The 12,635-nt window shown below is 37.2% G+C and overlaps 3 protein-coding genes across 3 annotated transcripts; 2 read left to right on the top strand and 1 right to left on the bottom strand.

The window, feature by feature from the left end:
- The first annotated feature begins 3,066 nt into the window (after nt 1-3,066).
- On the top strand, nt 3,067-7,540 carry LOC145911958 (sodium- and chloride-dependent GABA transporter 3-like). The gene is made up of 13 exons (XM_082999388.1): nt 3,067-3,126; nt 3,900-4,002; nt 4,270-4,401; nt 4,471-4,684; nt 4,745-4,877; nt 4,948-5,082; nt 5,258-5,361; nt 5,834-5,927; nt 5,996-6,139; nt 6,192-6,320; nt 6,416-6,622; nt 7,235-7,339; nt 7,469-7,540. The coding sequence occupies exons 1-13, from the start codon at nt 3,067-3,069 to the stop codon at nt 7,538-7,540; spliced, it is 1,632 nt and encodes a 543-aa protein (XP_082855514.1).
- A 2,308-nt stretch (nt 7,541-9,848) lies between these two features.
- Nucleotides 9,849-10,924, bottom strand: LOC145912707 (ataxin-1-like). The gene is made up of 3 exons (XM_083000267.1): nt 10,759-10,924; nt 10,329-10,516; nt 9,849-10,270 (listed from the first exon to the last, which is right to left on the bottom strand). The coding sequence occupies exons 1-3, from the start codon at nt 10,826-10,828 to the stop codon at nt 10,013-10,015; spliced, it is 516 nt and encodes a 171-aa protein (XP_082856393.1). The 5' UTR covers nt 10,829-10,924; the 3' UTR covers nt 9,849-10,012.
- A 449-nt stretch (nt 10,925-11,373) lies between these two features.
- On the top strand, nt 11,374-12,590 carry LOC145912701 (protein FAM210A-like). The gene is made up of 3 exons (XM_083000261.1): nt 11,374-11,869; nt 11,942-12,074; nt 12,146-12,590. The coding sequence occupies exons 1-3, from the start codon at nt 11,454-11,456 to the stop codon at nt 12,431-12,433; spliced, it is 837 nt and encodes a 278-aa protein (XP_082856387.1). The 5' UTR covers nt 11,374-11,453; the 3' UTR covers nt 12,434-12,590.
- The last annotated feature ends 45 nt before the right edge of the window (nt 12,591-12,635 follow it).

Here is a 12,635-nt window from a genome sequence, read left to right as displayed (position 1 = left end):
TGTATACGATTCTGATTGTTATTAGGCCTATAACTTACTTCTTTTGACGTAATTTGACAATAATTCTTTGTGTCATGTAGTTAGCTTTACAGAAAATGTCACAAATAATATGCACCAAGACGATAATACTACACAAACAGATCAAAAACCAACAAATGTTGTATTACCGGATAATTCAACTAGCAAAGGTAAGGTGTTCTTAAGGTATAGTGCAAATTGACCAAGTATTTGTTTTTGACGAAGTCACTGAATATGAATATAATTTTTAATTAGTGAAATCGATTTTTCCAAATTCATCTGCTGTCATAAATTACAGGCTTGTTGCTTCATTTAACCAGTAAAGTGAGAGCTTTTTATAGCTCAAAACGTTTACCCAATAAATTTTTGTAAAACAAACGCCAATGAATGTATTTTGCTTAGTTTCATTTGATCTTGTTCCTGACACAAACCGAACGGAAACGTTCCCTCAGAAAACAAATGTGTTGCAAGAAAACCAAGCTGTTTCGACAACTGTGACACCAACAACTTGGGAAGGTAATTGAACTACAAAAAGAAAGATAAGCACAGTCACACTAACATTTCTAACATTGTACTTCGACTGTTATTCATGTGAGCGACGTGAGCATGCTTTTCTTTGGCTTAGTGTGATAATAACATTTAAAGTATTGTTTGAGTATGTTTAAAGTACCATTTAAAACAAGAAAGGACACACACAGCAAACAGGCGTATTGATCGGGCATCAAAAGCAACATTACAGTTTGTCGAGGAGCCTGTTGCTTTCAGATTACAAATGGTTTCCTTGAGTTATTTACTTGTTTTTATTGCCCTTTTAGTGATCACCGGGTCGAAAGGTGTCGGCGGCAAAGGTAGGCGATTGCTTTAAACATACCCTTATTTTAAAGCTTGGCAGAAGTTATATATGTTAATTTAAGTGTTGCCATAAGAAGACCTTGCCACGGTCTTTGTCGCTTTGCAACACAGGGCTTAAAACGGCTCTGTTGTGTTTTCCAATTTTGCTTATTGGCCATATACTTATTTTGAACGCTTTTTATGCAGTGTTTTAGATTTTGATTCCTATTCAAAATGTATAAAATTAGGGTAATATTGCATATGTTATTTTTTTAAAGGACTTCAATGTTTGTAGATATTTGTTATTTTTGCAGAGGACCATGATGCCAGTATTACGACATCGCCAACGGTTTCAAAACTGATGTTTACCCAGCCCACATCTGAGAGCAAATTAACTACTACCATTCCCGTGCTGACCACCACCTTGGCTGATGTATACCCGACTACACTGCCCATGTTAAATTTTACCACGGTACCGGAAGTCACCACTACCCCCAACGACAATTTTAACACCACGGCTTCCGGCAATGAAACTGACCTAATTCCCTCATTGGACTTTACCCCTCATGTTCCTGAAGATTTGTCCCATTGGTGGAAAAGAAACAAACGAACTGGCGCCATGATAGTGTTGCTGTCAATTATAATGGTAATTGTCACGTGTGTGTTTGCTCGTAAGAAGGGTTGTTGTCCATGTCTTAGCACGTCAAGCGAGGACGAAAGAAGAGGATTGGCAAACGGCGATTACCAACAAAATAATGGCAGACCTGCTTACTACAAAAACGACTCTTATGACCCCCTTTAAGGCGCTTACATATTTAGGATATTATCCTTTTCTAATATTGTTGAGTAAATAATATTTCAATTGTACCATGTATGCCGAGTGCCTTATAATGCCAAATAACCTTAGGTGTTATTATGCTGTCAAAGACTTGTATGTCTATGTCTCCAGCCTAACAAAAATATAACCGTAAAGTGTTTCTTAACTCTATCGGCTTGTTTCATCTTTTGCAAATATGACTCATTTTAAACAAAGCAAGTTTCTATTCAGTGCTCCCTGTTTGTTGTTGGTATAAGCGTCAACAGATAGTTCAACCATGCGATAGATAAAAGTTGTAATTAATACAAAAACATGCAACATGTTGTTGTGCTTCAATTCCTATGAGGAATATATGTTCCATATTGATAATAACTAAACGAAACTAAAATAATTGTTTTGAATTTTGAACAAAGTCATATAAACGCCACCGGTATTAAGCATGTCCTACGAGTCTTGAAAATATAAATGTTTCACTATCACCCAGTCGGGAAAATATCCCTGTAATATCACCTTGCCATGTCTGCCTTCACCTGTATTAATCCCCCGAAATACCAACACGATGAGGGTATCGTATCACCTTTGTAATGTTGCGTGGGCTTGAAAGTCGCAAATCGTCTAGTTTTCGTTTCTTCTTGTTGAAAGCTTTATGTAGAGTGTGGTTGTATCGACGTTATCTCTTGTACAACAATTGCTTGTTATTAGACTATGTTGTTTGCTGTACTTAATTCTTAGCCGGTGGTTTCGCAGTTTAACTGAAACTTTTCTGCACAAATGTTGCGACCTCTCATAAATTCGATCTCACTTGCGCAATCTCCTACATTAAATGTCTTAGACGCCATTGCTTTCGGCTGTAATCAGTACCTGATAAGAGACTGGGGCTTTATGAGTCGCTACAAGCACCAAGATGCCATGGGCACAAAGTGACCAACGGTGATCACTACTTCGTGCGTTTATTCGTTCTTGTTTTTAGCGCCGAATTTTATTTGTCATTTGCAGCACCTGTGAAAGCGAGATTAACCTCGTGCAAATAGATTCGTTTAACAGCCAATCTCACCAAAACAGTGCACCAGCAAGTACTATAGCTATAGACCAGAGACTGACTCGGCGCATTGAAGAAATTGAATTATTTAAATAGCTTAGAATAAATTCAGCAAGACAAAAACGAACAAAAAATTTAGAAACAAATAGAGTTTGTTTTTTTGTTTTAAATAGCGTTTGTGTTTACCGACTCCTTGAGGCGACAACCGGAAGCCGCGGAAACACTGCACAGAGTCTGCTGTTGTAACATACGTCACAGAAACCAGTGTTTGTATTGCGTAATGTTTAGCGTGTGTAACATACGTCACAGAGGCCAGCGCTTGCACAATCCCATACTGCGGCCCATATGATAAATTCATCGAATGTTCTCGAGTAAAATAATACAAGGAGGATCAACTGCTTCAGCTAGTGTGCAACAGAATGTGTGAACAAGCGACTGCTAGTACAGCACGCGTGAATCATCTATATCCGCTCCCACAGATAATCTTGATGTGTACTGTATTTTATGTTCCTGCAATATATTACTTCAAGCGCCTCATGATATCACGTGACATTATTGACCAATCAGCTCTTATAATGGAGAGCGTTAAAGAGCCCAGTTTAGACCGGTAAATTTCATTCTATTTGATTCTACTTGATTCTATTTGATTCCATTCGATTATACTTGTTCTATCGTATTAATTTTACACTGCTATTATTACTGAGACTCTACAAGCTATTCGCCGGCTTGGGATTTATTCCCACAGCCTGATAATAAACTGTTCATTTGGAATCAGCGGTTTGCTGGTGAGAACGAGGCAGAAGCAGATTTAACAATCGAAGAGACTCAATAACCGCTCAGGCCATCGAGACACTGTTAAATATCTCTGAGACCCTTAGAGTTATTTACACTATCACCATACAAGATGGTCTATTGCATGTGACGACAGTGTTTTTTTTTAAGAAAAGGGATTTCTATCGTAAAGTCTGGGTTCCACCTACAATTACATATTACCTCCAGAAAAAAAGTGCTCGTCCTCAATGCGAGACACGAGGGAAATAGAAATATAGCTTGAGGCATTTTTTCTGTTACTAACCTGTCTTTTACTAGATAGTCGAACAGTTTTACTGTGGTTACCTGCCTTCCGACACAAGTTTTGCCTACCTATGCCAAAAAGCTATGAAAAACATGGATCAAGTAGAACCTGGCGGGCAGCAATGGAGAAAATCATACGATTTTTTGTTTGCAGTAATCGGATGCTCTGTAGGCCTTGGAAATGTCTGGAGGTTTCCCTATCTGTGTTTTAAAAACGGCGGAGGTGGGTCGAAATGTTCCTTTTTTGATGTAACGCCATGATTATACTTTGATTTTATTATCTGGGAACCTTTTTGTGATGGTACTGCGATAAAATTTCGTTTACACTTTTCCATTGCAAGCATTAAATTATTTACAACTGCTTGTACTTATAAAATAATTCTAGTTCTTTTATTGTTTTAATTTCTAATAAATACTGCAACTAAATATCAGGATATGCACACTGACAACAAGCAGTTTTCCTTACAGGTTATTATTTCTTTCTTTATAGGTGCATTTCTGATACCATACACAATATTCGTCATTGGATTGGGTATTCCTCTCATTATCTTGGAAACTTCTCTTGGGCAAAAGATTCAAGGTGGTTTGAAAAAATGCTGGGAAACTGTTCCACTGTTTAAAGGTAAATAAAATATTATTTAAATATATTTCAAACTTTCTCTTCAACTGTTTGTGTTTATTCCTTGTGTAGGAATATACCTTGCAAATATGGTCATATTTTTTCATGGCAATGCCTACTACGCCGTCTTAATGGCGTGGATGTTAAAATATCTTGTTGCTTGTTTTTCTAAAACACTTCCTTGGTCGCATTGTCACAACGATTGGAATAGTAAAATGTGTATAGCCCCAAATCAAGTAAATTTTACGAATGAATCGCACACATCATCAGCGGAGGAATACTGGAGGTAGATTAATGCGCAAGGTCCCACTCAGCTTTAGTAACCTAATGGTCTTTTCTTGAAAAGGCATGAGGTCCTTGGAATATCGGGTGGTATAACCAATATGGGAAGTTTTCGGAAAGATTTAGTCTTGTACCTTGCTATTACATGGACTGCTGCATATTTTAGCACGTTCAAAGGAATTCAATGGACGGTCAAGGTAATTTTAAAATTCCTATGCATTACGATACTGTAGTACTTCTAACGCGTTACTTCTGCGCGATATTTAGATAGTATACGTTACTGCCACTTTACCTTTTCTCCTGATCGCTACAATCTTAATAAGGGGTGTGACCCTTGATGGCGCATCGGAAGGAATTATTTACTATCTTTCTCCGAATGTCACAAAGCTTGGAGACCCAGAGGTATCACTAATTTCTTTAAGCTGTTTATTGTGTAAGTGCAATGCAAAGCACTTGTATTATTATTTATGGTATGTGCGATTTTTTTCCCTTTTTGCGTGTTAAAATTCGATAAGTTTGAATATTGTTTTATCATCGTGTATCCTTTGCGGACAGTCATGCATTAACATATGTTAAGGTGTGGGTCAGTGCAGGAGCACAAGTTATGTTTTCATACAGCACAGCTACCGGAATTCTTGTCACTTTATCCAGTTTAAACACAATAAACACCAACTTTTGGCAGTAAGTTCTAAATACTTCAACAAATACCTTAAAATAAAATTGCGATCAGTGCTTATACTGGATATAGACTACAGTCTGGTTTGTCATACCGTCCTTATATCCAAGATTTGTCGTTATTTGAAGGACAACGTCTGAGAAAATATTACTGTCCATAAGAAAAAATATCTAAAAAAATTACAATGCTGTGTAAAAAATCCTTTTTTCTGTCGTCCTAATTTTAGGTCCAGATCGATCGCACCCGTGACTATAATAAAATCTACGGTACAAAATAAAATATTTTTTATGATACTCACGTAGAAACACTAAAGCCCTTATTTACACATGACTTCTGAGATATGACAATATTAGAAAAATGTTGGAACTCGATTCTTCCACTTGATGTACTGTAGGTATATCTTGCATACGGCTGTGGTCCCTTCAAATACTCAGCCGATTTCAAAACAGTTCAATCAAGTCCATTGTTGTCTTTCAGAAACGCATGTCTTATAGGTGCATTTAACTCTATCACAAGTTTTGTGAGTGGATTTGCCATCTTTTCTACCCTCGGTTTCATGGCTAAGCTTCGGGTGAGTTGCATTCCATCGGTAAGTTCAAAAGCAGAATGCCTAAACCTGCATCCAATGCTTGTTATCAGAATACAACAGTTGATCAAGTTGCAAGTTCTGGTCCCGGATTAGCTTTCGTTGCCTATCCAGAAGCACTTTCCCTTATGCCAATTCCACAACTGTGGAGTGTTCTTTTTTTCCTTACTTTGCTTTCACTTGGATTTGACTCCTTGGTAACTCATTTATAGACAAAAAAACTTTTTTATTTTTAACGGTTTATTTCAGTTCGTTTTTCAAGAGTGTTTGCTTGAAGCGTTTATGGATACTTTTGTTAAACTGCGTTGGTCTAGAGAAGCAATTCAGTTTGTTTTTTGTGTTATCTTGTTTTTGATTGGACTACCCATGCTGACAGAGGTTAGTAATTATGTACGTATTTTAACTCATTTGTTTGCATAACGCAAGGTGTTTGAAATTGTACAAACCCTTTAATTTTGTGCAATATGTTGTAGGGCGGTGTATATATATTTGAAATGTACAACAACTATGCAATAGCTGGGTGGAGCATTTTCTTTATTGGAATGTGTGAGATGATAGCAATTGCCTGGTTTTACGGAATGGACAAGTATTGGAAAGAAATAGAAATAATGATTGGAAAACAAAGAGGAAAAATATGGATTACAATTTTGTGGAAGTACCTTTCTCCCACGGTTTGCTGTGTAAGTTTTATTTTCAACTGCAAAAGGGTTGCCATCGTCTGGATTGTCTGTGCCAGGATAGTGTTAGTATGGTAACCCTAGAGCAGCGTTTCTCGTCCTTGAGGTCGCAAACATTTTCCCCGAAACAATGAAGTAACTTTGTTCTAAAAATTTAACGGTTTCAACTATCGACTTGCAGGAAAGTTGTAGCCAGTAGTCGATATTTGTAGTGATAAAACAGATAATAAATATTCATACATTGCTACGGGAAAGAGTGAGTATAGTCGTACGGAAAACAACGAGCAAAACAGTTCGTATGCTTCATGCAATGGTGAAATTGGTCATTTAGTATTTGTACTCGAAAACAAATTTTAAGTTATCCACACGGTTATAGAGTTTTTACCTTTGCATTAACATATATCCGTCTTTTGAAACAATGTGAAAAAAATAGACCAACAAGGGTATTCCATGCTGTATGAAAATCGTTAAAAGGGGTCATGGTCCCTAAAAATTAGAGGAACGGGCAATGCTGGAAATTGTTTTTGACGTATATTATGACGTTCGTTTTCACTTCTGGTAGTTTTCGTTGCAGTGGTCCTCGGTTCATCAAATCTTCAACATTTTTGTTTTTAGGTTGTGACAGGTTACTACCTCAGCACTACATCAACGCTAAAATATGAAAACTACGTTTATCCAATGTGGGCTCAATTGGTTGCACATATGATAAGTCTTAGTTCGGTTATTATGATTCCGGCATATACCGCATTCTATGTGATTAAATCCTGCAGAAACAGGCGATTTAGAGAAGTAATACATTTTATTATTTATGATATAACTTACCTTTTCTTCTGTCCCATTTTTTTACAGCTCCGTTGGAAAAACGGTGGCACTTTTGAGGCACCAGACTGCGCAGAGTCAATGCGTTTGGAACTGCAGTGACTATTGCGAACAAAGGGCAAATCTTGTGTTGCTGTTGCTGCCAGGCACACTAGTGTATTTTGGGCATGTCCCGCCAATTTTGAGCTGAAATATTGTGTCAGCCACTTTGTCATGTAAGCTTTATTTCCGCTTCATAATTTAAGACGCGTCGAACTCTTGGCGTCACACAGTTTATTGTTAACTAATACACTCCGAACAATGAACGTCCATCTTATTGTTATCGGTCAACTCCTGAATGGGGGAAATGCGACATCTAACGCAGTTGGGAGTACATACAGTGCGTCAAGATATTCTAAAAAACATATTTCACATCTGTAATAAAGGCTAATAAGTTCTCAGATTCTTCAAAAACATCTGAGGCTAAGGATAACTCGTTTGATGCCAGAAAGTCCAGGGACGTTCTTGCAGCAGCGCTAAATCAGTAATATCGTCATTTTACATTGGATGCACTTTTAATAAACCTGCAACGGATGACCACAAACGAATTAAGGTTTTGGACTTAATACGTTCGTGGTCATCCGTTATAGGTTCATCAATAGCACGAATTGCCGTTTTCCAATCGTAGGGATGGATCTAAAATGCGCAAAACTCTCTTGAAAGGCAACATATCACAGGAACTTACTGTTGCTTTTCGCAGTTCAAATAGGGACTGTTTTGCAAGTTTTGTGCAATATTCGCATCAAACGAGATTTTTGGAGTCAAGCTAAATCGCCTTGTGAAGTCGCCATTGCGAAAATACGCTCTTTTAGCTAGCAAAGGTGATTATTTAACCAACCATCCATGACGCGGAAATGCAATAACGTGGCTGAGCAACTGCGACTTCGTAGAAGTAGTCAAGGAATGTTGCTCACCGATTATAAAGTCCTCGTATGAAGAGAAGCGAAAAGAAAATCGCAAATGCTTAAAGCGGATGATCAGAGCGCTTGAACACCTTAGTCAGTCTTGGATTGGCTTCACGCAGACACAGAGACAGCACCACAAAAGTATATGAGGAAGAAAAGATAAGTGAAGGGGATTTCTGCTCTTTATTGCAATTGATGGTCAAATGCTGAGACGAATTAAGCTCGTAAGGATCGTTTGAGCACTGGCCCTCGTGGAGCTTTGTATGTATCACCTGCCCCTTAAAGCGATCTTAGTAAGTCTGTGTAAGTTGCTGTTGATGAACTGAGGGAAGCACGGTTGCTTCAAACTGAAAAAAAATACTAATTTCTTTCAGATTTAACAACATTCCCTGTTTCAACGGCATTCAATGAACGCTCATTCAGCAAGTACATCAAAAATGCGCTTTAAACGACTTAGTTTTTTTATATTCATCGCGATGTAACATTACTAACAACATGACGATGTAATTTTAAAATTTTTTGAAAAAACACCGCCGCCTCGACTTTATGTAGATATTATTGTATAGCAAAGCTACTAAATTTATTCGTCTTTGTGTTTTATGGTCGAATAAACTTCTTTGTTTGATGAGGTTTTCATTATAATTACAGTTAGTCACTATAGCGGTATCTTATGTGCTATTGTGTAACTCTTTTGGATTTGGCCGTTTTTATCCAGCAACCCTGCAATCCATTTTTACCAACTGACCGCAGATCTAAATTATAATTTGAGTAAACATTTGCTATTTCTACTGAGACCTACATGCCCAAATATTGCGATTTTGTTTATTTGGAGCTTCAGTTAAAAGCAGCGTTTTTTGTATTGGTGATTTAAAGCCTGTCTAGGGCCCTATATCCACTGGGTTGCCATACCGTGCTTATCTCTAAGTTTTATGCTCATTTCGGACTTCATTTTCTTGTTTTAACGTGCGTTTTTTTACTACCTACGGATTATTAGTGATATTGTGTTTTTGGACGGAGCAGCCGGACTAAACAGCCTCGCTTTCGCCTCAACAAAAAAGTCATCACCTAATTCTCTCCACACAATGTCCTTTAATATCAAAAAAGTTTCTGAAATAAAAATTTAAAATGCAGCGTGCTTGCATTTGGTTCCTGGCCGATGGTAACTATACCTCGTTTCCGACAATCATGAGGTTTACAGTGGCATTATTGCCATGGGTTAATGTGCTTCATGCTGATTTTTTTTTATCTTTTAGTGTGTTTTACTAATGCTTGTTTTATACTTTACTACAAAAACACCCACAAATACGAAAAACTTGTTTCAAGGAAATTTGCCTACGGGGAGAAAGTATCTCTGCAGCCACAGATAAGCGTCATAACAGCGCTATTTTAGCTCGAGAAGGTGAATATTAGCTCCTATGTTACAAACGTGTACTGTTTATACTTACGTTGGATAATCACACAAAAAATGGCTATGCGCGTCAAAGATTTCATATTCCCTGTATTAAATTTCTTTCAACAAATCAGTCTTGAAGACAAGTACTATTAAACAAAACAAGGCAAATGTGTGCAGGAAGTAACAATGGAATAAAATCGGTAGAATACATAAAAAATACAAGAATAAAAAACTATGCTATCTTAAAATAACTTGAGATGGCAAAATATGTGTGGTTTTGTTGTTGACTGTTTCTGGAGCAGCAAATGAGGCCTCAGAAATATGTTGTGGTTCAACACTGATGGCAGGTTTAGGTGTAAGTGAGGCACAAACATCCCCAACAATAAGTGCATGACAAGAAAGTTTATAACGCAACATTGACATTTCTGGATTTACAGCTGACCAACCTTTCCCATAAACAAAGAATGGGTGCTCAACAGGTGCCTCAACAACAATCTAAAAAAAAATAAATCAGCCAAAGTTCAGTTTGAAAGGTGTTTACCAAGGTATTTACCTGCAGTTTATCCTCTCCAACCACAAAGCACAAAAGTGCCATAGTTTTTGGCTGATTCAGGTTTATTTTTCCCACTGTGCTTGAGTCCAGTTTTAAGTCGGTGCTAAGGTCAGTGCTTCTTTGAAAATCTTCAATGGACAAATCTTGAACGCATTTTATTTCTCCGCTTGCAAGCTGTATCAGTGCACCTGGTAAAGCAAAATTTTTCAAATTACGCTTGACATGCAACTAAATATTAGTTGATATCTATGAAAACCGGTGTTTCAACTTTTAATGCCATTTGACTATCAATAATTGTTACTGAAACTTATGTTTTTTATCTGTGTCGACAAAATCATGAATAAATGCATCGGTTAATACAGATAGAGCAACAATTCTTTTTGCATACGCAATGGAGCCAATAATCCACATATTTGACAAACAATAGTACCTTTTTCAAAGTGTGGAGGGTACAAACCTCCATTTTGCTGTTGAGAGTCTGGTTCTCCATTGTCACACATTGCTTTTATGAGCAACTTTTATTGGCAACGTCACCCTAGCTCTCTAAATCCTACTCCAACCTATGACAGAGTAAACCCTTTTTCAGCAGGAAACTGAAGTCTGCAGATATGCACAACATGTTGATTGGTTGTTTTATCTGTCAAAATTATATTTACTGTCGCAGTAGCAAGCATAGGGTAAAATTTTATCCATATCCACACACAGCTCAGTTATTACGAAAAAACAACAATGTCTAGATTCAGACGAAGCGACCGTAAAAGGGCGAATTCACAAGTTACAACTATTACTACTACAAGCACCAAACAAAAATACACCTTCTTAGTTTTACAACGATTGGTGAACATTTATTTGGCAAAAGTTAGCTGTTGTACCTAAAATATGTCGAGTTGTTTTGGTTTAAAAAAAGGAGCACATGGCCCGTTCCCATCATTCGAGTTTGAACTTTGAATGGTGATAAGGTGTGTTCTTGGTGTGCTATTTGTTTACGTTAACGAGGCGAATACTGGATATTAATACAACACTTACTTACAGGCATGTGTTTGTACTTGCAGCCTGACATGTTGTTCAGCTTAAACCCGACTATTTCAGCTAACTATTAACTTTACCTATCTACACCCGTCCCACATGGTATTGAGGCTTACAAGGTTTTCGGAAAGGTTTGTGCAATATGATGTGATATCAAGACGCCTTCTTCAAAGCAATGTGGAAAACAATGTCAAATGGGCATTCAGATGTTACCCAACAGTTGCGTCTTCCAGATTGATTCTAGGTTGCAGCACACAAGGCTGGCAACTAAGGCTGTCAACTAATTTAACACTTGGCAATACAAACAAAAATGTAATATCACCCAAACGATATTACGCATCAGAAGCTAGCAACGACGACAACAAAGATGACCTGCAGGCAATATTGAAAGACCGTTCATTGGGAATTACTACAAAATTTAAGCTGCTTTTCAAACAATATGGACTTGTTATGACTGGTGTCCATGTTGTTACATCAGCTTGTTGGGTTGCTTTGATTTATTTGTCACTCCAACAGTAAGTACTGTTGCTTAAGCTGAGTTTTACATATTAGCATACAACTAAATTAACATTGGAAATTTATAACAGGGGACTTGACATAATTCCAGTCATGGAAAACATTGGGGTGTTTGACTTTCTAGAAAAAATTGGCCTCTCCTATGCAGAAAAGTTAAAAAGTTCTTCAGCAAGTGTTTGGCTAATGACTTATCTAATTTATGAGGTAATTAAAGTATTGTAATTATATTTTGGCTTGCGTAATCATATTTTCTTATAACTTTATCCATTTACTAGTTGGGAAAACCAATCAGATACCCTGTGACACTAGCTGGGACGGTTTACACTGTAAGATACTTAAGGAAGATTGGATATTTCAAACCACCTCCAAAGTCGGCCACGATGGGTCAACTTGTAGAAACACAAAGTCAAATTCTCAAGCAAAGAATTCAAGACACTGGGTCAAAGTACAGTAATCAAATAAAGACATACCGCAGAAGACGGAGTAATGGACATTCAAAATCCAAGAAAAAGGATTTTCATTTAGATGAAAAAAATGGAAGACAAAACCGTGAAAACAAATAATTTTTAATTTTTTTGCTATTATAGTTTTATTTAATTTTGTACCACGTTTTGATGTTTCAATTAAATTGGAAGCGGTCAGTGTAAACAGAGTATTCACCAATCATAGTGGGGTAAAGTAACAGGACTCTTAAATAGTCAAGACCTATTCTTGCAGTCAGATGTGTCAAAACCAGCCCTTAGGGAAGAAGTTGATGATTTACCT

Source organism: Ascidia mentula, chromosome 8 (assembly GCF_947561715.1).
Source record: "Ascidia mentula chromosome 8, kaAscMent1.1, whole genome shotgun sequence".
NCBI classification, from domain to species: Eukaryota; Metazoa; Chordata; class Ascidiacea; order Phlebobranchia; family Ascidiidae; genus Ascidia; species Ascidia mentula.
The sequence above is the reverse complement of the archived record's forward strand: the minus strand, read 5'-3'. Positions and strand labels throughout refer to the sequence as shown.